The sequence below is a fragment of the Sus scrofa genome, chromosome 15, assembly GCF_054392235.1.
Source record: "Sus scrofa isolate SSC_HxYL_T2T_F1_AM1 chromosome 15, Sscrofa_HxYL_maternal_Yorkshire_Landrace_v2.0, whole genome shotgun sequence".
NCBI classification, from domain to species: domain Eukaryota; kingdom Metazoa; phylum Chordata; class Mammalia; order Artiodactyla; family Suidae; genus Sus; species Sus scrofa.
In genome coordinates this window covers 90,113,105-90,141,027 of record NC_139397.1, presented here as the reverse complement: position 1 = coordinate 90,141,027, position 27,923 = coordinate 90,113,105, and the positions used below count along the sequence as shown (strand labels likewise).

Genomic DNA, 27,923 nt, shown 5'->3' with positions numbered 1-27,923 from the left:
GCACAACTGGAACTTTTAATCACTAAGGAAACAGCTAAGAAACAAGAGATTTAAATGAGGTGGAAAGCTTTAAAATACATAAGGTATTAGGAGGTATGCTATTAAAGGCTACCACAAGAAAATGCTTATTGAACTAACAGAAAACTGAATCATAAAAATGAGTCAGTCCGCTAAAAATGGTCTAGTGGCAAACTACTTGGCTATCTGAATTAATGATGCAAAGGTCAAGAATATGAGGTGAGTTCATTTGGATACTCATAACTTTCCAATAACTGTTACACACAAATTTTTATTTTCTACCTAAAACAGTGGGATATGTAATTTTCTTTTAGATGTAGGAAACATAAAACTTCTACTTAGTTACTCTAATTACAGTTTTTTTTTTTAAACTTTAGAATAATACTCCCCATCATGATTGAAATAAATGCAGGGAAACTGCTAATTTTCTAAGACATTCTAAATTATCTTTATTCTCAGGCGGAAAAACTATAATTAGTATTGAGTTAAATTGTAAAATTATCTAATTTGTTCACACCTGGCCCTGCTCTACAAAGTACTTGATGTGGCAAATAATAATAAGAATAAAACAAGCAAATTAAAGGCAAAAGTTAAAAGGAATCAAGACCAGAAAAAAAAAAAAAAAAAAGGTTAAAAGCTAACACTAGGGAAAGAAAAAAGAAAAATTAGCTCCTGTGGCTAATCTTAATGATTTGACAAAAGTTCCTTTATACTGAAGGTATACACACATAAAATATGATCACTGTGGTTTTAAGTGTTGATCTTTAATTAAATAAAAAGTAAAACGGAACAGATATAACCCCATGAGAACAATGCTATCAACAGAACATAGCAAAATCAGAACAAAGTGCTACCTCACCGATATAACTTGAAAAACAGGAGGACTTACACATGAATAAAAAATATATATATAGAACTAGAGCTGTAATTTGTTGACTGGAATAGGACACCATATCAACCAAGGGATGCAGAAGGCATTATTTGAAAAAAATCAATACATCTTCATGAATTATTTTATCACAAAATTATACTGTCATAACGCAGTGGGGCTGTAGAAACACTGTAGTTTCAAAGGTTAAACATGCTCAAAAGAATGTAAGCTCTATAAAGACAGGGATTTGGGGGACCTTTGTTTTGTTCAGCACTACAGCCACAGGGCTTCTTGGGTGCTCCATAAATATTTGTCAAATGAATTCCACTCCCAATCAGGGAATTATGTATTTTTAAACTTCAAGGTCTCCATCCAAGAGTAAAGGTTTTTTCTCTTATTTTACATCACGGTGAAGTCAATGGTACTGTCAGCTGCTAAACCAACAGCTGAGAGAAGAGCTCATTGACTCGTTTCCATATATAGATGCCACTAAAGGTTTTAACACAGTAGAAAAAAACTAACAGCTGCTCCCTTGTTAAAACAATAAATGACTCATTTCTCTTTACACGTAACACCTAACATTTGAAAAGATTAACGAGTCATATGCAAACACCATGATGTGACATTTGAGGTTATTCCTTATTAATCAGCAATTTTAGTCTCTTTTGTTTGAAAAACTACTGAAACAATATTCCTGTTGCATTTTATGACCTGCATAAATTTTTCAGCAACATTTTCCCCCAATATAGATTATTATAAACACATCACTCAAAAATGGAAAAATCCTTTCCTATTTAAATGAAAAAAAACAATAGCTTTTGCTCATTGATCCTTATTAAACTCAGGTTAGCACATGGTTGACTACGTGTTTGTGTTTGTACATAGCGTCGCATCTTATTTTAAATGCTTTACACACTCACTTTCCCTCTACAGAAAGAGGGCTCCTGCGGCTAATCTTAACGATTTGACAAAAGTTCCTTTATACTGAAGTAGTAGTAAAAAAACGTGATGCCAGAGAGGTCACCAAATCTTACTTGACCAAGAAATCAGAAGATAATATCCTATTTTTGAAAACTTCAAAGAAGTGTCAATGAATAGAAACAAGGAGAAAGTAAATAAATGACCTATTTATTTATCAACTATTTAAAACTATTTCTTACAAAATAAATGTGTTCTTGCCAAAACTGTATTGAAATTACTTACAAAATAGTGCCCAGAATTTCACACAGGGGTTGATATTCTCCAGAGTTAGCTATACTTTTTAGTTTTTACAGAAATTATTATATAAAAATGACAAGTTTAAGGTTTGTAATTTATATTAGAGTTGGCTTACATTTGGAGCTATGTGATAAATATATCTAAACCAGATTTTTATAATTAAAAAAGCAGTACTTTGCTCCAAAAGAACAGTCTTATTTTTTAAATTAGATAATACTTTCAAAACATTTAATGTAGCTGCATAAATTCTTTATTAAACTCGACATGAATCAATCTTTTAATATCCACAGACTAATAATTTACAAGTATTGGGTAAAAAAATGTACAATGAACCAGATAAATTTCAACTACAATTTCAAATACAATTTTTAGAAGACTGGCAGTAAAATTTTAGATCGATGAGTTTTTCCTTAATCATTAAAAAACTCTGTTAAAAGCTTTTTCTGTAAATGTAAAAACTATTCCATGCCTTATAGCAGGCAACTAGTATCTTTAATCTTGAGGTATCTTTAAACAGAAATCCAGTTCAACTCAAGATCAACTCATTACTTCCCAAAGTCCCTGTAGGGTGAATCCATCCTTCAATTTCTCTATTGCAAGCCCCAGTTCTTCTGAAAATACAGGTTCACGATCTTGTTGCTTTTTGGGAGATAAGAGGATACGATGGGAACAGAGAAGATGGGTAAGGAAGAGGAAAAAAAAAAAGGTTTCACATAAGTTTGTGAATACTAAATAGGAATATAGAAAAATTTAAAAATATATACTATAGGTAGAATATCCTTACCTTATTGCCATCAGCAAAATAAGCCTGTAAGAAAAAGAAAATTATATTTCACATAGTCAACATATAATAGGTTAATGGGCTAAGGAACAAGCTATTAATTTACAGAATAATTCTGTAACTAACTGTATTTTATATTTTGTTGCTGTGTGTGTTTTCTCACCTAGCCTTACAACAGAATTCACTTCTTCTGTCAATCACTATTAATGTCTTCAAGAGTTATGTTTTAAGTGCTAGAAAATGTGCTTTGTAATTGGTGTATAATTAGCGTTGTTAACTCAAAAAGAGATAAAAAGAATCACTTAGAACCTATAAAATTTCACCCCTACTTTTGGTTTAGAAGATGCTGGCAAAACAAAGCAATCAGCGCTTCAGTGTGTCAGCAAATGAATACACTGAGGCAGCAGTAGCTTATAATTAAATATTTTATACTTATTTCACACTTAGCTTAAAAATTTATGTTTCAAGAGAGGTATTCTAGTCAGATTTACAGATCATAGTGTATAGAAAGCATTATATTATTTTGGCTGTTAATTAAATAACACAAATTTGGAAACAAGAAAATTTACTGTTCAAATAGGAATCTGTTTTAATATAACTATAAATTGAAAGGAAGGAGGTCCATCTCATAAAGATTACTTACGGGAACTACAGATACTAAATTAATTAAATTAACTATATTTAAAATATAAAATATGATAAAACTTTTCACATATCTGAATCCTATGAATTATTATGTTCTCAAACGATTTCCCAGTTCGGTAATTCACAAGTATTCTCACCCACACACAAAATCCCTAACTTACAAAAGAAATTACTCTCCAACTAATGTTAAAGACACTCTTAAAAGTTACATACTTAAATCATTAATTAAACATGACTGTAATATTAAAAAAAAAATCACAAGAAATTTAGTAGCTCTTCTTTTGTGATGCTCACCACAAAAGCATCCGTGTGATCATCAGAGTCTATTTCTACATCATCTTGAACTTGTTCAACTGTCAGAGCTTCGAGGGGCTGTGGCTAAAAATCAGTAGATGGTAAAATGCATCAGAGACAATATTAACTAAACAAGTAATTTTAGTAAAGTGTGCTGTGAGAACTGTAGATATTTGTAAAAGAATATCACAATTACAAACTACTCAAGCCTTATAAAAATCACTGCATAACTTACATTCTATTAAAACTAACATGAGTAATAAAATGAGTCATTTAAACCTAAGCTTTAAATCTGAAGTCAACATCATCAAAAGATTTAAAATGGCAAATTTACACAAACTTAACATACTTAGATATATGCTTAAAGAAAAAACTCTCTTTGAACTTTATCTGATTTTCTGAACATTAAAAATTATGCGATAGTTTAAAAAAACCCTAACTTGTGTTACAGCAAATTTTCAATTTTCCTGAAAATAGACATTAAATAGAATTTGTGAAAAAGAAATTTCTGAAAAAAAAAAGAACTACGATTTGTATGGAATATTCTAAATGTAAAGCAGAATAAAATATAGTGCTGATGTCTATTAATTCATTTTTCAAATATTCAAATATTTTAGTATATTAGGTACTACACTGATACTACCAACATAAGGTATAAACTCTCTGCACTTACTACAAAAGGTGTGTTATCTAGGGGGAGTGGAGTGAAGGATAAAACACATTTATAAATAACTAAACGCTGGTTGAACTATATGAAATTGCCTTTTAGTCAAAAATGGTCAAATATTAATAATATCATGTGGTTCAACCTACACAAAGTAGCTGTAACAAATGTAATATCTATTATAATAAAAGAGCTTGGAGACAGTACAACTTCTGGCTTGTACACCCCCAAAACTTTCATGAAGAAAAGGCTAGCCTATAAATATAATAAAATTCATTGAGTTTAAAAACAAACAAAAAACAAATAAAACACTAAGTTAAAAAAGTTAAAAAAAAAAAAAAAAGGTTAGCATGTGACCTAGGTCTTTTAGAATGAGGATGGTTTTCATAGGTAGGATTAAGGGAAAGGGTATTCCTGGCAGAGGGGATGAGCATCAACAAAGGTGAGAAGCCACAGGATGTGGCTGAAGAATAATCCGCATGGTCAGACTAGAAGAGTCCCACGAGACAGAAGGAGCCAAGCAGGAATGTTGTACTGAACAATGCCAAGGACTATCACTCACACTGAAGTCGACAGTGTTCTCTAGAGCTGGGCCACGCACAGCCTACAGAACCAGACACTGCGGCTGTGCAGATGAGGTGGGAAAGGCAGACCGGAGTCTACTGAAATTCTTTGACACCAGCTCAGAGAAGGGGGGCTGTTACAGATAATTGGTGGGGGAGGGCGGATGGTCGTAGATGTGTACTGCTGACGAGAAAGTGACCTGATGCCCTGGTCTGAGGACAGCTGATGTTTCAGCCATGTTTAGAGCTGTGTGACTATACAAATCATTTAACCTATCTATGCCTCGGTCTCCTTAACTGTGAGATGAGGATAATAATAATGATGACAATACACTTCACAGTGTAGTTGGGAGGATTAAATGAGCATCAGATCCGTATAAAGTTCTCGGAGCAGTGAACTGCAAAGAGGAGGTGTTCAACGCAGTCATTCAACAACTACGAATATTCACTAAGAGTCTACTGTGTGCCAGTTTTGATTGCTGGGGGTCTATTGATTAAAGAAAATAGACAAAAATCCCTGACTTCATGGAGATTATTTATAGTGGAGGAGACTGAAGAGTGTTACAAAAAAAAAAAAAAAAAAAAAAAAGTAAGCCAGCATGCGAGCAAACAAGCAAGCAGAATGAGGATAAAACAGAGATGGGGGCTGTTGTTTTAGATGGATGGTCAGGGATGACCTCCCTGAAGAGGTGGATTTAGGGGTTTACAGGAGGTGACAAAGTAAGCTATTATGGCTTGTTATTATTATGTAGTGGGTCAAAAAGGGGGAAAAGAGGAGAAATGAAAGGCTGCGAGAGAATGGGTAGAAGACCTAACACTGAGTGTCTTCCATGTGCCAGCCACTTTATGGACATGAATAAAAACTTTGTGAGAGATTGTCTTCATTTCATAGTGTGAAAACTGAAGCTCACATTTGCCTAGATCACAACTGAAGGGTGAAATTGGGACTGTTGTCAGGTTTGGTCAGGTTCTAAGAACTATGCTTATTCTACAACATTATTCTATAAGCAAAATGAGTAATAGACTATGGTATGAATGGAGAGAAAGGGATAGGCAGAGGGGAGAGAGCTGGTATAATTGATTGAATATGTAAAGTAAGATAATGAGAAAAATAAAAAGAGAAAAACTTTAGGGTTTTGAGAACATGTGACTTTGACAATGCTAAAAATAAATAGTAAATAGATATATAGATAAATCAGTGGGATACTACTTTTGAGGAAAAAATCACAAGACTTTAAGTAGGCCAACTTTGAGGTACTCAACCATGACCTACTGTATCTTTCTGACTTGGAAAATTATTTGAGTTCCTGTTGTAGCTCAGCAGGTTAAAAACCCAACAAAGTGCCCATGAGGATGAGGGTTCGATCCCTGGCCACACAGTGGGTTAAGGATCTGGCCTCACCACAAGCTGCGACATAGGTCACAGATGTGGCTGTGTTGTTGTGGCTGTGGCACAGGTCAGCAGCTATAGCTCCAATTCAAACCCTAGCCAGGGAACTTCCATGTGCTCCAAGTACAGCCAGAAAATAAAGTAAAATAAAATAAAAATAAAAATATGTGCGAATGAGAGATTCGAGTCTGAATACATCGCAAGAGCCTTGCATATGGAGACTTCCTTGGAAAGGCTACTACCTAGCTGGTCAGGAATGAATGTGAAGCAGCCAGGGAGGAGACAGGTGGTAGGCACAAATTAGGGTTGGCCCAGGGGCCATACTCATTGAGCAGAGTCTGTATATTTCTCATTTTCAGCACAGTTTAAAATTAAATTGTGGGTGGAGTTCCCATCGTGGCTCAGTGATTAACGAATCCGACTAGGAACCATGAGACTGTGGGTTCGACCCCTGACCTTGCTCAGTGGGTTAAGGATCCGGTATTGCTGTGAATTGTGGTGAAGGTCGCAGACGCAGCTCGGATCCTGCCTTGCTGTGCTCTGATGTAGGCCGGCGGCTACAGCGCTGATTAGACCCCTAGCCTGGCAACCTCCATGTGCCACGGGAGCGGCCCCAGAAAAGACAAAAAGACAAAATAAATAAATAAATAAATAAATAAAAAATAAAATTAAATTGTGGGGAGTTCCTGTTGTAGATCAGTGGTAATGAACCTGACTAGTAACCATGAGGATGCGGGTTTGATCCCTGGCCTCATTCAGCGGGTTAAGGACCTGGCATTGCCATGAGCTGTGGTGTAGGTCACAGATGTGACTCGGATATCCCGAGTTGCCATGGCTGTGGCATAGGCCGGCGGCTATAGCTCTGATTCGACCCCTAGGCTGGGAATTTTCATATGCTGTGGGTGCTGCCCTAAAAAAAAAAGACAAAAAAAAAAATTAAATTGTATACAATGTGTTTATATCTGAATTTTACAGACTGTGTAAAGCCAATTCAGCAAACTTTGTATATCACACACTTGAACAAATTACCTTTTCTTCCATCTCATAATCCACTCCAAATATAGGACTGGCAGAATAGACCTTGTGAAGTGAATTGATTTCCTTAACTGATTCTTGTAGTTTTTCCACAGGATCTATTTTAAAGCCAAGAACATATCCTCCACTCTACAAGAAAAAATAATGAAAAAAACAAACAAACCTAAGGAATGGTATTTATAGCATGATAAACTACAGCTCTCATTGTCCTTATTTCAGAGCACAACCTGTAAGCTGATTTTTAAAATGTTTCATTGTGAATAACTTCCAGCATATACAAAAATAGAAGAGTACAATAAATGTCCATGTAGCCATCATCCAGCTTCAACTAGTAACAACCTATGGCCTATTCCATCTATAACTTCCCTCTGCTCTAACTCTCCTCCCCCACCTATTCAGGATTATTTCAACTTCCCTCTGCTCCAACTCTCCTCCCCCACCTATTCAGGATTATTTCAATGAATGTTCAGATAGCACATAATTTCATCTGTAAATATCAAAGTTAACACTTTAAGATAAAAAAAAATACACTGTAGTTTGTGAAGGCCAAAGGTACTAAATTCTCCTTGAGCTAGACATTGAAAAGGAATAGACTATATATACTAAAAGGAGAAAGGGAATGGTGTATCTGAGGCTACCTCCTTGAAGCATTAGGAAAGAAACTTGACCATGACAGTTTGTTGGAAAAGAAATGTTAGAAAACTGAAGCACGCTGTGAGAAGTGAGAGCACATGCTCTGGGTTGAGAGCACATGCTCTGGGTTGAGAGCACATGCTCTGGTTTTGCAACAAATTGACGCAGCTTGGGAACTTACTTTCCTTAACTTTCTAAACTTTAATTTTCTAACTATAAAGTGGTTATCATGTTGTTATATTAAGTAAAATAATGTACATATGACATTTGGTGTAGTTCTTGGAACATAGTAAGTGCTTAATGAAAGGCAGTTACCAATCTGTAGGCCAGGGGAAAGGAGTGAGCAGACTTTCCCATCTAAATTTAAAATTTAGAAGAGATTTTATAAGTAAGTAAATGATTTATTTAAACATATTTCCCCAAAAAAACAGGCATAATGGGGCAAAGCAGTTTATAATTAGACAATATAATCTGTGTTTGATAGTATAAAATCTCAATTAGGGTATGTCTATCTGCATATACCTGTGTTGCTCAAAGACAGTGTTGTGAATCAGTCAGACCTGGAACCAAAACCTAGCCCTACCATTTACTAGAAATGAGACCATAGGCAAAGTTCCTAGCTTCTCCAGGCCTCAGTTTTCTTGACTATAAAATGGGGAGAAAATAGTAACTGTATCATAGGGCTGTGTAAAGATTGAGATAATGGGAGTTCCCATCGTGGCGCAGTGGTTAACGAATCCGACTAGGAACCATGAGGTTGCGGGTTCGGTCCCTGGCCTTGCTCAGTGGGTTGAGGATCCGGCGTTGCCGTGAGCTGTGGTGTAGGTTGCAGACGCGGCTCGGATCCTGCGTTGCTGTGGCTCTGGCGTAGGCCAGAGGCTACAGCTCCGATTCGACCCCTAGCCTGGGAACCTCCATATGCCGCGGGAGCGGCCCAAGAAATAGCAAAAAAGACAAAAAAGACAAAAAAAAAGATTGAGATAATGACACTCGCCTGTAATCATAATGAATAAGTCTGCCCAACAGAGACACATAAGCAGGATTCTTCCTATGGGGGACAATTACTGTATGACTTCAAACTCATCATATAATTTCACGTTATAGCTAACATTCTTCTTGGATACAAACCAGTTACCACATTACAAAAACTAAAAATATAGGCTGTCACAGTTCTTAAAACCTATTAAAGATTAATAAAAATATAAAGTATCTTACCTGCTGAGAGCTTTCAATGACAAGAGCTAAGCCAAACTTTGAATCTCTAATCTTTATCGACCTCTAGATTTAAATGAAAAAGAAAAAAGTGATTGTTTTTATTATATGATGGTAGTGACTTTTTTAAGTTTTTCAACTTTTACACAGTAACTACTTTTCATAATCCAAAAAAAGAATTCTCCCTTTTTCCTTCATTACACTCCCACAGAGGTCAAGTAAACGAAAATTTTCACACTGGAACCAGTGGCAAACTTGTAAGGCAATACAAAGATGACATCTCTAAAATATGTACAAAATTTTCTGATGTAAATGTTCCCTGCTTCAGGGAGTTCACAACTTTTCTGAATATTTTAAACCAAAGGCCAAACAATTTTTTAATTATGGAGAGCCAGTGTCTTTTGGGCTTCTAAGGCTGGGTTAGTTTTTAGAAGTCACACATGCCTTCTGTTTCTTAAATGGCTAAATTCTTAAAGAACCTCCATTCCATTTATTAAAAAAAATAATAAGGGAGTTCCCATCATGGCTCAGTGGTTAATGAACCTGACTAGTATCCAAGAGGATGTAGGTTTGATCCCTGGCCTTGCTCAGTGGGTTGGGGATCTGGTGTTGCTGTGGCTGTGGCATAGGCTGGTGGCTTCAGCTCCAATTCAACCCCTAGCTTGGGAACCTCCATATGGTGCGGATGCTGCCCCAAAAAGAAAAAAGAAATTAAAAAATACTAAGTTTTGGCATTCATCTATCACCAGGCACCAAGGGAGGCTTGGATAGGTCAAATGTAATTAACTCGACTGGTAAATGTAACATGAGGATGATGCTTTCCCAGCAAGAGATGAGCAGTGACATCAGTGGCCTGGGAAAAGGGTAGAGGGGTAGAAGCATAATGACACGCATAACCTCTAGAAAGTGACCCAAAATGTACCCGCTGGCAGAAAGAACCATGGAGCAATCTGACATGACTAGCAGACCAGAAGTCCAACAAAGGTGATAATCTATGGCAGGTGACAATGAAGCACACTTCTGGACATCTGGGCATTAGAAGTTGAGAAAGATAATGAGAAAGAAAGAGAGACAGACAGATAGACAGACTAAATGATAGTTGTTATGAAAACCCAGTGTCCATGCCTGGACTACTTCATACTGCCCAGGAGTACACACATTCCTGGTTAAGAACCATAGAACATGGACATCCTGGTGTCAATAGGTAATCTACCCAGGTAACCATGGTTGACACAGGCTGTTAAAACTGAACAAGAGAAACTGGCAAGGAGATATATATAAATATACATCTATAGGGCAATGGCTGAGGACACAGAGCTGAAGTTAGAATATGACTGCCACAGTGACAGACTGTGATGATATCAGATTGCAAGTTGTTTGGGCCAGGCTGAATTCATTCCAGAGTCTGTATTTGGCAACTGTATTTTTAAATAACAAAAAGTATCCTACTTGAAGAACAGAAAGCATAAAGAACTGTTTACTTCTCAGTAATTATTCAGCATAGTAGAGCAAAGGTTAGGCAAATTATAATATATGTAAGGACAATATAAAACAGCAATGAACAATAAAAAACACCTATTTACCAAATACCTATGTAGGCTCTGTCACATTCTCCCAGCTATGATTATAAATTCTTATATTCTTTAGATGGCTAAAAATAATTTTCTTCCTATCAAATCCTATGCTTTTCTATTTGACATGTTTGCTTTTCTCCACCAGACTGAAAGCTCCTTGATGGCAGGAACTGCATACTGGCTAATGAGTTTCATCACTGAGTGTAGAGAAGGTGCTCAGTATTTGGCAAATGAATGATTAGATTTTTTTTTTTTTTTTTTTTTTTGTCTTTTTAGGGCTGCACCCTCAGCATATGGAAGTTCCCAGGCTAGGGGTCGAGTTGGAGCTGCAGCTGCTGGCCTACGCCACAGCCACAGCAATGCCAGATCTGAGCTGCATCTGTGACTTACACCATAGCTCGCTGGATCCTTAATCTACTGAGCAGGGCCAGGAATCAAGCCTGCATCCTCATGTATACTAGTCAAGTTTGTTTCCGCTGAGCTACAATGGGAACTCCCCCCAAAGTTGTATTAACTGTTGAACAGAAATAATTTATTCTACATTAAATATTAAAATGCATGCACTTACAATTTGCAGATACGGTATACTGACGTTAAAACTGTCATTCATATTTGCATGCCACACAATTCTCACATTGGTAATAAAAAATGTTCCTAAATTTCCCTGTAAAAGAGTAACGAGAGATACATCAATAATCATGCTTGAATACTTTTTATTGTCTAAACACCAAAATAATTCTGCTTATCATAGCATCATAAAATAACAGAATTGAGTATTATGGAATATTAATGACTTCATAATTCACTGGATGGCAGTCAGTTAGATGACTGAGAGCCTAGACTCTCAAGTTAAGACTCTATCATTGCACCATCAGTACTTGCTAGCTGTATAAGGAACACACAGAAGGAAGCTTTCTAAAAGTGACATCAAAGCTATGACCTCAAACAGGTGTTGGTAAACTATGGACTGTGGGCCAAATCTGGCCTGCTGCCACATTTTGTATGGACTGCCTGCAAGCTAAGAATAATTTCTACATTTTTAAATGGTTGGAAAAAAAGTCAAAAGAACAATATTTCATGATACATGAATATTGGATGAAATTCAAATTTCAGTGTTCATAATAAAATTTGTATTGACCACAGCCATGCTCATTTGTTTTCGGATTGTCTATTGCAGGTTTCACACTAGAGTGGTAGGAAGCTGGGACAGAAAACAGTCTGCAAAGCCGAAAATATTTACCATTTACACTTTTTTTTATAGAAAAAAGTGTTCTGACTCCTGATGAGGAGGAGTTAATCAGATAGGAAGCCACTAATATCCTATGGAATCTTTTTTTTTTTTTTTTTGTCTTTTTAGGGCCACACCTGCAGCGTATGGAAGTTTCCAGGTTAGTGGTCAAATCAGAGCTGTATCTGCTGGCCTACGCCACAGCCACAGCAACGCCAGATCCGAGCCGCATCTGTGACCTACAACATAGCTCACAGCAATGCCAGATCACTGAACCTACTGAGCAAGGCCAGGGACCGAACCTATGACCTCAAGTATACTAGTTGGGTTCGTTATCACTGAGCCACAACAGGAACTCCTAGAATCTCTGTCATAGTATAAAACTAGAACTTTTCAAATGAGAAAAGTTTCTTTACAATTTAAGCTTATGATTCAATGTTCAGCAAGAAGCGATTTAATTAAATGCTACAGCTTTACAACAGTGTTTATCAGTAGAATCTAGGCTGTGATACCCACAAAGGTTGGAAACTAGAAATTGATTTACTTATTCCAACTATTTCATTTCATCTGGTCACAATTTCAGGAGCAAATGAAAAGTTACAATAATGGATGTAGGAGTCATAAAATGAGTTACATATTTAATTCCATGAAGACTGGATTAAAAGGCTCCAGTGACTGTCCACCCTATGACTCTCCTCCATTAGTCGTAGTTATCATGACGTGGAGGGTAGTGTAGTCAAGGGGGAAGAGTGTGGCTGTGGGACAAAACAGATGAGTGAGGTCACTTATTCCCTTAGGGCCTGAGTTTTTCATTTGTAAGAAAACAGAGACTAAAATAGATCTCTAAGGTACATTGCAGCTCTAAAGTCTACATATAACAAATGTGACTAAAAAAGCACAAAACCATAAAAATATGAAAATCGGAATGTTATTCTATAGCAAGAGGTATAATGCTAATGTTAACAGTTAATATACAAACCCAATCATAAATGGAAAAATGATTACCAAAGAAAGCATTGCCCCAAAGGTTCATTAGATCTTTGCATGGTACCTGATCACTGGATAAATTCCATACTCCATTGATTTTATCGTATACATGTTCTTGTGGCAATAATCTTAGTTGCTTATTTTGAATTAGTGCACTTCTCAATTTAAAATCACGATACATTTTAGAAGTTTCATATGCTCTATAAAAAAGAACAAACAATTTGGAGTGGATAAGCAACGAGATTCTGCTGTATAGCACAGGGAACTATACTTAGTCACTTGTGATGTAACATGCTGGAGGATAATGTGAGAAAAAGAAAGAAAATATATATATGACTGGGTCACTTTGCTGTACAGCAGAAATTGACAGAACATTGTAAATCAACTATAATAGAAAAAGTAAGAATCCTTAGAAAAAAACCAAACAGACTAACACAAACTAAAAATGTGATTTTTCTTGGTTAAGTTTACTTATCTACAAAAATACACAGTTATACATCACTTAAATAGTTATCAAGATAAATTTTTTTCAGGAGCTCCTGTTGTGGCTCAGTGGTTAAGGAAACCAACTAGGAACCACGAGGTTGCAGGTTTGACCCCTGGCCTCGCTCAGGCTCAGTGGCTTAAGGATCCAGCGTTGCTGTGACCTGTGGTGTAGGTTGCAGACACGGATCTGAGCCTGCATGGCTATGGCTGTGGTGTAGGCCAGCAGCTCCGATTTGATCCCTAGCCTGGGAATGTCCATGTGCTGTAAGAGCGGCCCTAAAAAGACAAAAAAAAAAAAAAAAGACAATTTTTTTTCTTTTCAATAAGTTTTGGTGATTATAGTCTTTTGTACTGTATGTATTTGTTAGCATTTTGGTATAGTATTTACAAATTTCATCTCAGTAACCTGCTTTTTCAGATGTCTAATTTTTAAGGCAATATATATTGTATGGCACAAGTGAGAGAAAACAGATTTTCTTCAAGCTGAAAAACAATGCTTGCAAAAATAGACATGGAAATTACTTTTACTATAAAAAAAACTTTTCTTCATTTCTTTGTTTTAGTCAAAGGCACAACTATTCTTTTGACATAAAAGAGTGCAATTACTTTTCTCACGGAAACCTGAAAATATCATACTCACATCTACCTCTACAGAGAAAATTAGAACAAATCTGCACCAACTCCAAAAGGGATCCTAAGACAGTGTATGTATCTGTGTGTGTGTAATAAAATTCCTGTAACTTTCTTTCCATGTCTTCCTACTGATAAATAATAAAAGCAGAAGAAAATTCTGATTAACTTTTGGTTAATTCTGACTCCACAAAAATATAAGTTTATTTACCCTTTTAATAAAACTAAGGGATTTTCTTAGCCTGAGTAACTTTAGAAGGCATTTATAGAAATAACAATATGAATTTTTTTTTATGGCTGCACCTGTGGTACGTAAGTTCCTGGGCTAGGAGTCAAATTGCAGCTACAGGAGTTCCCGTCGTGGCGCAGTGGTTAACGAATCCGACTAGGAACCATGAGGTTGCGGGTTCGGTCCCTGCCCTTGCCCAGTGGGTTAACGATCCGGCGTTGCCGTGACCTGTGGTGTAGGTTGCAGATGCGGCTTGGATCCCGCGTTGCTGTGGCTCTGGCGTAGGCTGGCAGCTACAGCTCCAATTCGACCCCTAGCCTGGGAACCTCCATATGCCGCGGGAGTGGTCCAAGAAATAGCAAAAAGACAAAAATAAATAAATAAATAAATAAAAAAAATTGCAGCTACAGCTGCAGGTCTACGCCACAGCCACAGTAATGGGCATCTGATCTGCAACTGTGACTTACACCACAGCCTGTGGCAATGCTGGGTCCTTAATGCACTGATCGAGGCCAGGGATCAAACCTGCATCCTCACGAACACTATGTAGGGTTCTTAACATGCTGAGCCAAAACGAGAACTCTCTAGATATTACAATATGCATTGTTAAAACTGCTGATTTTTACTTTAATTAATCTTCTAATATATAAATTGTAAAAGAGCAGGATTTGAACATTTGCCTATAAGTCTTAATTTCCTTTAGTACTGTAAATTATCAATATTTAGCCAGCAGAAAAAGTGGAACCTATTTATGCTATAATTTGTTTTGGGTGACACATAACATTTTTATACTATTAAAGAAAAGCAGCTTCCTTGCTCCCTTCATACTCCATTCCATGCTACTTCTCTAAGTGAAATAAAGAGATAAGAATTAGGTATATGCCCAAGAGAACTAAAAAAATATGTTTTCACACAAAAACTAACACACAAATTTTCTTAGCAGTATTACTCATAATAGCTAAAAACTGGAAACAACTCAAATGTCTATCAACTGACGAACGAATAGAAAAATATGTGTCCATTCAATGGAATCTTATTCAGCTATAAAAAGGAATGACATACTGATATATGTTGTAACATATATAGCATGCTTGAAAACATTACGTAAGTGAAAGAAATCAGACATAAAATGACATGATTCCGTTTATGTGAAATGCCTAGAATAAGCAAATCAACACAGACAGAAAGTAAATCAGTGGTTGCCAGGGGCTAAGAAGGGAATGAGGACTATTATAGGGGTTTCTTTTTGAGGTGATGAAAATACTCTGAAATTGAATAATGGTGATACAACACTGTGAATATACTAACACTACCAAACTCCAAACTTTAAAATGGTAACTTTTGTTATGTGAATTATAGCTTAAACATATCAAAGCATTTTATAGATTTCACAAATCATTGGAGTTCCCACTGCGGCTCAAATGGAAACGAATCTGACTAGTGTACATGAGGATGCAGGTTCGATTTCTGGCCTTGCTCAGTGGATTAAGGAGTCTGTGTTGCTGTGAGCTGCGGTACAGGTCACAGATGTGGCTCGAATCTGGCGTTGCTATGGCTGTGGTATAGGTAGGCAGTTGTAGCTCCCATTAGACCCCTAGCCTGGGAACTTCCATATGCTGTGGGTGTGGCCCCCCCAAAAACAAAAAAACAACCAAAAAAACTATACATACCCAAAAAATACAAAAAATTTCAACATCACTAGGAATAAAAGAAATTCAAATTAAAACTATATATATATATATATATATATATATATATATATATTTGCCTGCATCTCAGCCAAGGTTTAAAAAAACCTTGAGTTTTTTTTTTTTTTAAAAAAACCTTAAGTACCTCATAGTACTTAATGTGGGTTAAAAAAAGAGAGAGAGCTGAGGTAGTAAAAAGAGAATAATTAAGCAAACAAAAGACCCAAACAACCACAAAACCATAAAAATCTTTAGAGAAATCACCCAGTCATGGCTTCTACTATTAGAAAAATAATGTTATTAATTCCTCAAGTGAATGATTCAACTTGGTTATCTACACTGAATATCAATGTAGTTGATAGTCAATATAGCTGAATATCTATTTCATTGTTAACTATTCTGGTAGCTAATTTAATAGACTCTTCAGCAGTTTTATGTGTTTTATAAATACTTTCAAAGTGTTTACTAAGTGGTAATGTAACATGTTCTATATTATCTTCAGGATGTTTGCAATAGAACTTGGAAGAAGACAGTACCACATACTAAACTTAATCCTCTAACCTTTTATATCATAGAATTAAAATATTCTATAAAAATATTAAATAATCCACAAAGTAATAACATACCTGTGTACTGCAATCACAGATGTAAAAAGTCTAGGACTTCCAGGAACCAAATTTGTAAATATAAACTCAAAACGAGTACTGTTACATTTTGTTAGTATATAAAGAGCTTCAGTTTGGCCTCGTAATTTCTGTAAAGACAAATTTATTTACAACTTCAGATTTTAAGAACAATTTCTCATTTATAGTAAAAACAAACATCAAACTCAAATATGTATTGTTTCTTTAGTATATGTATTTCAGTAAGATTTTTTAGACTTACAGAATTAGCAGTTCTTGTTGTAATATTCAATATGCAGTTGTAACCGATAGCTAAAATTCAAAAGCAAAGAATTTAAAGAACATGATACAATAAGCTGAGAAAAAAAATATGTATATGTAATTTTTTAACATTCAAAAAATTAAATATGTGTAAAAATACGACTTAAAAATTTTATGAAGGGGCAGAGCCTCCTTGCTTGCCTGCTTGCATTATCTCACAAGCATCCTATCTTAATAAATCTATTTCTTGCCTATCAAAAAAAAATTTTGGAGCTCCCGTCGTGGCGCAGTGGTTAACGAATCCGACTAGGAACCATGAGGTTGCGGGTTCAATCCCTGGCCTTGCTCAGTGGGTTAACGATCCGGCGTTGCCGTGAGCTGTGGTGTAGGCTGCAGACGCGGCTCAGATCCTGAGTTGCTGTGGCTCTGGCGTAGGCCGGTGGCTACAGCTCCGATTAGACCCCTAGCCTGGGAACCTCCATATGCCGCGGGAGCAGCCCAAGAAATAGCAAAAAGACAAAAAACAACAACAACAACAACAACAAAAAACCAAACAAACAACAAAAAAAAATTTTTATGAAGGACTGGAGTTCCCGTTGTGGCTCAGTAGAAATGAATCTGATTAGCATCCATGAGGATATAGATTCAATCCCTGGCCTTGCTCAATGGGTTAAGGATCTGGCGTTGCTGTGAATTGTGTTGTAGGTTGCAGACCCGGTTCAGATTCCAAGTTGCTGTTGCTGTGGTGTAGGTCCGGCGGCTACAGCTCCAATTCGACCCCTAGCCTGGGAACCTCCATATGCTGTGGGTATAGCCCTAAAAATACAAAAAAAAAACACACAAAAAAATTATGAAATAACTACAAATTTAAGTTAAATAATTAAAGGGACTAGAAAGTTATTTCTACTTTTGAACAAACAAAAATATTCATAACATAGAGGAAAAGGAAGTTTGCTTCTCTAAAACATATACAGTATTATTTACTAAAAATCTTAGCACCACAACACCAAGGAAAAAAGTCTAGCTGAATAATCTACAATAGCTAAAAAATACAAGTGAAACAAAATTTAATACAATGAAAGGCTGTACTTTTATTAGAAGTTACAGCTCCCTTCTTTGGTACTACTTGAAACAGGTTATACCAAGTTGTCAAAGATAAGCCAAAAACAGACAAAAATCATTAAATGTAAAAGCACTAATTTTGTATATGTCCAAGAGACAAAACGGACAGACTTGAAAAAACATTCCTTTTACATTTTGATGCAGTCTGTGGTTAGTGCAGGATTTCTTAAGTTTTAAGTTCTTCACATATTCCACAGTATCACTTTGTTTTGGTATCAAGAGCCACTGCGCAAGTTCACTTGGGAAATTTTTTTTTTTTGTGCTAACAAATATACTTACAAAGATTGACTCTGGGTAATGCCAAAGAGTGCCAGATAATTCTTAAATTTGTTACTAAGAGTCTCCCTAAAAGCAAACAAACAGAAAAACAGGTTACCTTAATAAGGACCTGTTTTTGCAGTACAGAATGAGGTGGAACGGAAATGTCTGGGCCCATACCAGAAGCAACACCCATAGAGTTTTTCATAAATTTAGTAATTGAAAACACTTTATATTTCTACCCTATGTAAGGTATGTAAATGTGGGATTCAGAATTCTACAAAATCTGATAGTTACAGAAGAAATACAGGTATTCACTGCCAACAGCTTGGTCTGACTCAAACTGACAGAGGAGAAAACTTTGTATTGTTGTTGCTGTTGTTTTTTTTTTTTCTCAATAGAAGCTGTTCTGGGGGTCCCAGCAGGTCATGTGTGTACAACTGAGTATGAGTACAGGGTAGTATAATTACTAAGCCATTCAGTGAGATTAACACTTCTCAAAGAATTCTCATATCCAAATGAATTCCTGCCCTCTTAGCATTCTTTTAGCAGTTCTCATTTAAATGAGCCATATTTGGAGTTCCCCTTGTGGCTCAGTGGAAATGAATCTGACTAGCATCCATGCAGGTTCTATCCCTGGCCTTGCTCAGTGGGTTAAGGATTCAGCGTTGCTGTGAGCTGTGGTGTAGGTCGCAGATGTGGCTCAGATCCTGCTTTGCTGCTTTGCTGGGGTATAGGCCAGTGGCTACAGCTCCTATTGGACCCCTAATCTAGGAACCTCCATGTGCTATGAGTGCGGGCTAAAAAGAATACATGAGCCATATTCTTACAGACCTAGTTTTTTTGTTTGTTTGTTTGTTTGTTTTGCTTTGAGTAAACTTGTTTCTCATATGAAGTTATGGCTAGGCTGAAGTTATGGCTAGGCTGAAGTTTGTTTAAGGCTTTATGCTTTTTACTCTTAGCCTCAAAGTAACGTTCTTACACTGAAGTACATACAAAGTTAGATGAGCTTCATTCCTCAAAATATGTCCTGTGGAATAGTAGTCCCTATAGATGCTCCAAGAAAAAAAAAATCAAGTAAATCTGTGCATGGTAAACTATGTGTCTTAGAAATTTAATGCAATTAGTGTATTCGAATAGTTCTGAAATATCCTGAACCAATTAAAACTCTCTTTGTTTAACCCAATGTTTCTTCGACAAATTATAACCGTGAAATTATTTTGTTGAATAATCTATAGCCCTGTCATAGTCCTATCTCCCTATAAATCCCTAGAATATTTAAAATCAGAGAAACTAATCTGGAGTGAGAAACTAATGCTGGAGTGAGATAGAATAGGAAGCTCCAAATACAAAGAAAGGGGTTCTCAGGAAAAGAACCTTACGTGGTATATCTGACAAATAATGAGTCACCCAGCATGGCTAGTTGTAAAGTTCCCATAAAATCATAGTAGACTTAGACACTGCATCTATCAGTCAGGGGCAAACAGAAAAGACCTGGCTCACCTAAATTAGGATAATTGAGGTTTATTTACAGAAGGACCTATTACAGTGGCACTGGTAGAGTGTCAGGATCCACAAGTACAGCAGACCTGCTACCACCCCAGGCCAAGAGGGGCCAAAAGCCATGCTCCTCGCAAACAGTTATAGGAGGCAAAGTTGATGTCAGAACCAGGACTCACTGAGGACCCGAGTTCTGAAGGACAATCAATATTTTCCAGCTATAGGTTTAATATCCATCCTTTCTTCCAGTCTGAGAAAAGTCTTATGTGGATGTAACTCTCCCACTCTGACAGTTACATTTACATATAATGCTGTTTCATAACTCATTCTGCAGCTAATGTGATTTTACATTTGTAAATTAAACCAGAAATGTAAAAATACTATACTCACCTCTATCCCCATTATTTCCTTTGGTGTCTTCAATTGAGTCTAAACAATCAATAAGGACTTCTCCAGGTCTTGTTTTCATTTGTCTAAAATAAATATAAAGGCTTTCATTTTCTTTAGCTACAACTACATTTGCTTACAGTCTAGGGAGGGAGAGAAAAGACATATGTAGATAAAATAACCAACAGTATAAATGATATACAAAATGCTCAAGCATTTGAAAACTATGGTTTTCAAGAGTCTGGAGAGAGTGGCGCCTGGAATAACCAGGGACATGCAAAGAAGCCAGAACTAAAGAAGAGGTAGGATTTGGAGAAATAAAAGAGAGAGAGGAGAAGAAGAAGAAATAAAAGAGAGAGGTGATTGAAGACCAGAAATAAGATATGATAAGGGAATGTGGGAAGACTGGACTGGCTGGGTTAAGAAGGTCCACACTGTGAAGTAGTGAAAAATGTAGCAGGCTTAAGTACAGAGGAACCAGAATATGGAGAACATAGAACGCCAGTCAGATAGGTAGGGGTCTTATCCTGCAGACAGTGGAGAAGTTGCAAAGGTTTCTGAGTAGAGGAGAGGAGTTGTGCAGTTATGGATGGAACAGATTAGAACAAAGCAACATTACAAATTGTAAACAATCAGATAAAGGAGATACAAGGACACAAAGAATGAAAAATAGGTTGCTAACTGACAGACTGTGTTCTAGAGTGTCAAAAAAAAAAAAAAAAAAAAGAGGAGTTCCCGTCATGGCGCAGTGGTTAACGAATCCGACTAGGAACCATGAGGTTGCGGGTTCGGTCCCTGCCCTTGCTCAGTGGGTTAATGATCCGGCGTTGCCGTGAGCTGTGGTGTAGGTTGCAGACGCGGCTCGGATCCCGCGTTGCTGTGGCTCTGGCTTAGGCCAGAGGCTACAGCTCCGATTCGACCCCTAGCCTGGGAACCTCCACATGCTGCGGGAGCGGCCCAAGAAATAGCAATAAGACAAAAAAAAAAAAAAAGAAAGAAAAACCTAGCAGAACATGTGGTAAAGCCTTCTAACACATTCTCAATAAAGCCAACTCGATTACCTATTGAAAATTCAGACATGATCATATCACTTCCTTGCTTAAAATCTTCCAAGTCATCCCACTGTTTATTTATTTATTTATTTTTTTAGTTTATAAAATAAAACTTTCAATCCTAGAAAACTAAAATGGGGAGACCTCAAAATTGTAACATACATAAAAGGAGAGCTAATCACAAATGGAGCTACCCCAAACATTTCCCCAATGACTAAGCCACAAAATGACAACTTAGGAGATGTTAATATATAGTTTTTCTTCTGGTTATCTATCTATCTATCTATCTATATATAAATTAAATTACTTTCTATTCAATTACCACCATTTCTTTCTTTTTACCTTTCCCCTAATTTTTTCTAGCAACATTTTTCCTTTGGTTTGACCAGTTGAACTCAAAAGGTTTGGAACCTAAAGTGAGTATCAACTGATTGTTGGAAAAGCACTTAGGAAATGGAATCCTAGAAACATCCCACTGTTTAGAATTAAGACCGAAATCCTCAACTGAATACCTCACAAGCCAGCTAGTTTACCTTTCTATCTGCACCTCCTTCCTCTACCTGCCAGACCCTGCCTTCCAACCAGTGAGATTTAGAACTCCAAGAGTCTGCATCTAATTTTTTTGTTCCTTTCTTTTCTTTTTTATTTTTTAATACTCTCCTATCTAACTGGCAAGGCTCTGCCCATGTGTCAGGGCTCAACTCAAATATTATTTTTTCTTTGAGGTCTTCCCTAGGTAAAATAAACTTTTCTGTATCTATGGTCCTCTAGCTTTTTGCTTTTTCCAGGACAGTATTTACCACATTATTATAGTTAGTTTTCTCTGTGTATATCCTGCATTAGAATGGGAAAGAAAAGGTATCATTTCCTATTATTTTTGCATCTTTAGCTGTCAGCACAGTAACTGGCACACAGTAAGCATTTGATAAATGTTTAATAAACTGAAAAAGTTCATGAACTGGACCTTTGCTCAAGAATGCTTCAAGGAGTTCCCATCATGGCTCAGCAGAAACGAATCTGACTGGTATCCATGAGGACACAGGTTGATCCCTGGCCTCACTCAGTGGGTTAAGGATCCATCATTGCCATGAGTTGTGGTGTAGGCTGTGGCTTCAGTTCTGAGTGGACCCCTAGCCTGGGAACCTCCATATGCCAAGGGTGCAGCCCTAAAAAGACTAAAGATAGGGAAAAGGAAAAAAAAAAAAAAAAAAAAAACACTTCAAGAAAAGCAGAAAAAGTCATAGAATGTGTGCAATATGTAACTGTGGCTTACAACTTTGTAAATTTTCCTTTCCTCACAACTTCTTTAAGGATATAAGACCATGTATTAGATGTCTAGCCACAGCTAACCCTGGGAAATTAATATTTCATTTTCCATCTAATAAAGTTCTGTTCATAATAAAGATTAATGAGAAGAAGCTAAAAAGTGCCATACCTTGACCCAAGCACCTTAGCTTTACTGTTTTCCAGCACCTAGAATGGTCATTTTTTTCCCCGGACCTTGGACAGAAGGTTTCTAACTATTATCTCTTTAAAACGTGAAAATTTCCAAAAGCAGGACTTCTGTTTGAGAGGCTCCAAAAGGAGGCTCCTTCCTCTCGTGGGTGATTTGGATGAATAACTAGATATATGCTTATAATGGAAATAAGGTTTACATGACTAGGAATTTTGGAGAATGTTATTCCCACTTGCCTCGTTTTCACAGGGAGACTTATGCTTAGAACGGTCAAGTCATTTTTCTAAGGACCCACAATGTGTGTCTCTATTCTAAACCTAGTTTCAGAACCCTAGTTTCCTGAGTCCCTCCTTCCACCACGCGACACCGGCACCCCAAGCTCACTGGGGTGTGCTGGACGCACAAGCCTTAGGTGGTCCCTGCTGTGTCTGGGTTCACCTTCCTGACAGGTCCCCCGTGGCCAAGACTGGGCCGGAGATCTCACGAGGCGGAAACCGGGTACAATTCTAGGCGTGCTCCGGCCGTGGCGCCAGCCTCGGGAGGGCCGCAGGGCCCCAGCCAGTCTCTGGTATCCCGAGATGAGGACAGCTGGCGCCAACCTCTTCCCACCCTCGCGAGGAGAGCGGTGGGGGTCTCAGGCTCCGCCCGCGAGTCTAGAAACCGCGCGCAGCGGCGCCCTCTACAGGTCCCAGGCCTCTGGGGAATCTTGGCGACTCACTGTGCGGACACATCGAAGCGGACATCCCGGTCCTCCCAAAGCGCGTCCAACACCGACATGATGTCCGCAGAGGTGGAGGCCGAGCGGCGTCTCGCCGGTACCAAGGCAACGGAGCCACCTCGGTCACGACGTCTACGGGGGGTGCCGAGGCCCAAAATTCCTCCAGGTAGTCTGCGCGCTTTCCGGCCCTAGTCGACTGGTAAAGCCGATTTGAGGCTTTCGGCAAGATTGTGCGACTCAGGGAAGCGTAGCTGGCCAGCTCTCAGGAGCGGGTGCTTGACTTATGAGTGACCTTCCTCGCCTCCTGGCACGCTCCTTATGCTGCCCCTCTCACTCCCTACATCTCTCTTTGCTGCTAAGATTTAGACTTAAAACTAAATTCTTCAACTGGCCCAGCCCACCTTTTGGAGTCCTCGCGCCTTTTGCTCACTCTCCACCCCGGCTGGACTCAGAGGCCTCTTTCTCTGTCTGGAACTCTTGTTTCTCCAGATCTCTGCATGGCGGTCCTTTATCACTCAAGTCTCCCCTCAGAAGTGAACTGAAGCGGTCGTTGAGCTTTCTTCTACTAAGTGCCCCGAGGACGGGGCCTGCTGGAGCTAGTTCCCTTCGAGCAGAGCCCAGCACAGAGTAGGCACTCAATGAGTACTTTTTGAATGAATCAAAGTGCCGTCCTTTCCTCAGCTTGGGACACTTTAAACCAGTGGTTCCAGGTGTGATCCGAGAATTCCAGGAGGTCCTCAAGATCCTTGCAGGGTGCTGACAAGGTCACAGTGTATTCATAATAACATTATTTGCCTTTTTAACTCTCAATCTTTGCATATACAATACAGAGGAGTTTTTCAGAGGCCATATGATGTGGAATTGATTGTGGAAGAGAAATGAGAAGACAGCTGTCTTAACAGTAAGCTGGACATTAGAAAGATTTGCAAAAATGTAAAGCAATCTTACTCTCCTCACAGATTTTTTGAAAAATATGTGAAAATATAACATGTTCATTTATAGTGAGGTTATTTTTACTTTTTAATGAATTCGGTGAATTTTTAAATAGCTCAATAGATATCAGTAGGTATAGCCTATATAAACAAAAGCTCTTTCAGCATGAAGGGGTCCTGAGATAAAAAGCTTGATAATTGCAGCTTTAATTTCTCTGGTGCTCCTGTGTATCAGTCTCTGTGCCAAAGATGGGATACTACTAATATGAAAGGCATGAGGAGTTTTTCTCAGGTTGAAGAGTGTAACTGAGACAAAGGAACATGTGGTGGACACATACTAAAGTGGCCCCCAGTGAGTCATACCCTTGTATAGTCCCCTGCCCTTGGATGTGAGCAGAACCTGTGACTTGCATCTAGCCAATAATATATAAAAAGGATGATGGGATGTAAAAGTGATGGAATATCCTTCCCTCCTTTATACTATGTTATAGAAGACTGGATCTCAGCTGACTGAGCAAGAGAGACTCTCTTGTTTTCCTTGAAGAAGCCAGCTGCTGTGAGACCTCCTTTACTCCAGTGGCCTCATGTTGTATAGGTGCAAGGACCTGAAATCTGCCAACAACCTGAATGAGGTTGGAACCAGATCTTTTCCCCATTAAAACTTCTGATGAAGCTTTAGCCCCAGGAAATATCTGGATTGCAGCCAGTTTGTATCCCTAAGCAAAAAACCCAGGTAAGTCATGCTTGGATTTCTGATCTATAGAAACGCAGATAAAAAATGTCTGTTGTTTTAAGATGTGGTCATTTGTTAAATACTGCAATAGAAAACTAAGATGAGCATTCCTGCTGTGGTGCAACTGGATAGGCAGTGTCTTTGGAGCGCTTGGATGCAGGTTTGATCCTTAGCTGGGATCAAAGGTCCTGGCCTTGCCCCGTTTATGACTTGGATCTGATCCCTGGCCAGAGAAGTCCATATGCTGCAATATGACAAAAAAAAAAAAAAAGAAATAAAAAAAATCTAAGACAGATATTGGTATCAGGAGTGTTGTGCTACTTTAACAAACGGCAGAGGTTATTAAATCCAGCAAAATTCTACTGGTAGGAAGCAGGCTGATAAAGTTACCTGCAAACATATACTACATTTCATGAAAAAGGAAAGATGGGGAGTTCACACTGTGCCTCATTGGTAATGAACCCTACTAGTATCAATGAGGATGCAGGTTCAATCCCTGGCCTCGCTCAGTGGGTTAAAGATCTAGTATTACCTTAAGCTGCAGCATAAGTCACAGATGCGACTCAGATCCAGTCTTGCCATGGCTGTGGTGTGGGCTTCAGCTGCAGCTCTGATTTGACCCCTAGCCCATGAACTTCCATATGTTGCAGGTGCAACCCGAAAAAGGGAAAAAAAAAAAAAAAAAGAAAGAAAGAAAGAAAAGAAAAAGGAAAGATGATTCTGAGGAAAGAAGCAAGAGCCTAGAGGGCATAGCTAAGAGCCATGAAAGATTAATTCCCAGATCTTAAAATTTAATAAAAGTCCAACATTTGCCAGAATGGATGTCAGAATTTTTATATGTCAGTGACTCATTTGTACCTTCCATTTCCCCACTTTTTAACTGGAATGTCTCTAATGTTGTCCTGTGTCTGTCCCACCATTGAATGATGGGAATGTTGGGATCATCAGTCTCTTTAGTTTCACAGGTCATCAAGGGGCATCGTGCTTCAAGGAACTGCTCTTAATACAGTCAGGAGCCTCATTTGCTCAGATATAAATGATTTAGATGATGAAATCTTGGCGTCTGAGCTGATGCTATAATGTGATGAGAGGGGAACCATGAAAGGAGTGAACGGTTTTTTTTCCCTTTGGGAGAGTCATGAATTGTCGAGGACCATAGCCAGAATTCTAGGTGGCCTCTAAGTTTCCCATGGTATACATACCTTATGTAATCTCCTTCCCATGGAATGTGGGAGAATTTATGAAAATTATAGTATATCAGTGCTGTGGCTATATTATGTTATATGGCATAGATGGAAGAGTTTTGCAGATATGTTAATGCCTTTTGAGTTAGTCAAAAGGGAGGCTATCCTTGGTGGGCCTGACCTTATCAGGTGAGCCCTCAAAAGAAACATTTTTGTTGGCTTTGATGAAACAGTCTCCAAGCTGTGAGAGAGCCACATGACTAGGAACTGAGGTCAGCCTTTAAGAGCTGAGAGGCAGCAAGAAAAGAGGAATTACAGTCAACGAGCCACTAGGAACTAATTCTGCCAAGGAACCTGAATGAGCCTAGAAGAGGACTCCAAACCTCAGATGAGATCACATCCTTGCTGACACCTCCATTTCAGGGAAGACCCTGAACAAAGAACTCAGTCCAGACTCCTGACCCACAGAAAACACTGTGAAACAGTAAGTTTGTATCTTCATGCACATTTGCCCTTAACTCCAGGTCCCACTTGTTTGCTTTATACAGATTTTTTTTTTTTTTTTTTTTTTTTTGTCTTTTTAAGGCCTCACTGATGGCATACGGAGGTTCCCAGGTTAGGGGTTGAATTGGAGCTACAGCTGCTGGCCTACACTACAGCCACAGCAATGCCATATCCGAGCCACCTCTGCAACCTACACCACAGCTTATGGCAGCACCAGATCCTTAACCCTCTGAAAGGGACAGGGATCGAATCTGCATCCTTTTGGATACTAGTCAGATTCATTTCCATTGAGCCATGACAGGAACTCCCTTTTTCATTATTTTAAATATGGTAACACACTACATAATATGCCATACTGTAAATTAATTTTGAGTGTGCTAGAATTTTATATAAATGTGTATTAAATTATTTACTCTATGTAGTCTCCTTTGTATCTGGCTTCTTTCATTTTGCAGAATATTTTGAGGTTCATCCATATTGATACATGTGCCAATAGTTTGTTCCTTTTTATTGAGGTCTTGTTTTGCATTCTATGGATATACTGCAGTTTGTTTCACCTGTTGAACATTTTGGTAATTTCTGGTTTTTATCCTTAATAAAATTTCTAGGAACAATCATGCATAAGTCTTTTTGTGGATATAGATTTTCGTTTCTTTTAGGTAGATTCCTAGGAGTGGAATTGCTAGGTTATACGATAGGTGTATGTTTAATAGCCAACTGTTTTCCGTCACAGTTGTACCATTTTACATTTCCATCAACAAAGCATCTCTATCAATTATCAATCTTTTTAACTTTAGACATTCTAGTGGGTATGTATATAGGGGTAACTCATTGTGGTGTTTTTTTGGGTTTTTTTTTTACGTCTGCACCCGCAGCATATGGAAGTTCCTGGGCTAGGTGTCAAGTTAGAGCCACAGCTGCTGGCCTGTGCCACAGCTTGTTGCAATGCCAGATCCTTAACCCACTGAATGAGGCCAGGGATCAAACCTGCATCCTCACAGGAGACTAGTCAGGTTCTTAACCCACTGATCCACAGTGGGAACTCCT

General features: G+C 38.0%; 1 protein-coding gene across 7 annotated transcripts; it reads right to left on the bottom strand.

The window, feature by feature from the left end:
- Window positions 1–761: 761 nt before the first annotated feature.
- Window positions 762–23,608, bottom strand: BBS5 (Bardet-Biedl syndrome 5). 7 transcript variants are annotated; one of them, XM_084999427.1, is made up of 12 exons: window positions 22,785–23,608; window positions 20,301–20,383; window positions 18,432–18,497; window positions 17,032–17,081; window positions 16,773–16,900; window positions 13,178–13,313; window positions 11,467–11,562; window positions 9,328–9,390; window positions 7,474–7,608; window positions 3,828–3,911; window positions 2,892–2,915; window positions 762–2,746 (listed from the first exon to the last, which is right to left on the bottom strand). In XM_084999427.1, the coding sequence occupies exons 2-12, from the start codon at window positions 20,377–20,379 to the stop codon at window positions 2,645–2,647; spliced, it is 963 nt and encodes a 320-aa protein (XP_084855553.1). In that variant the 5' UTR covers window positions 20,380–20,383; window positions 22,785–23,608; the 3' UTR covers window positions 762–2,644. The 7 variants fall into 7 exon arrangements, with proteins under 7 accessions (XP_084855553.1, XP_084855554.1, XP_005671968.1 ...); XM_084999428.1 differs by having other exon boundaries at window positions 23,209–23,608; XM_005671911.4 differs by having other exon boundaries at window positions 23,244–23,608.
- Window positions 23,609–27,923: the final 4,315 nt, after the last annotated feature.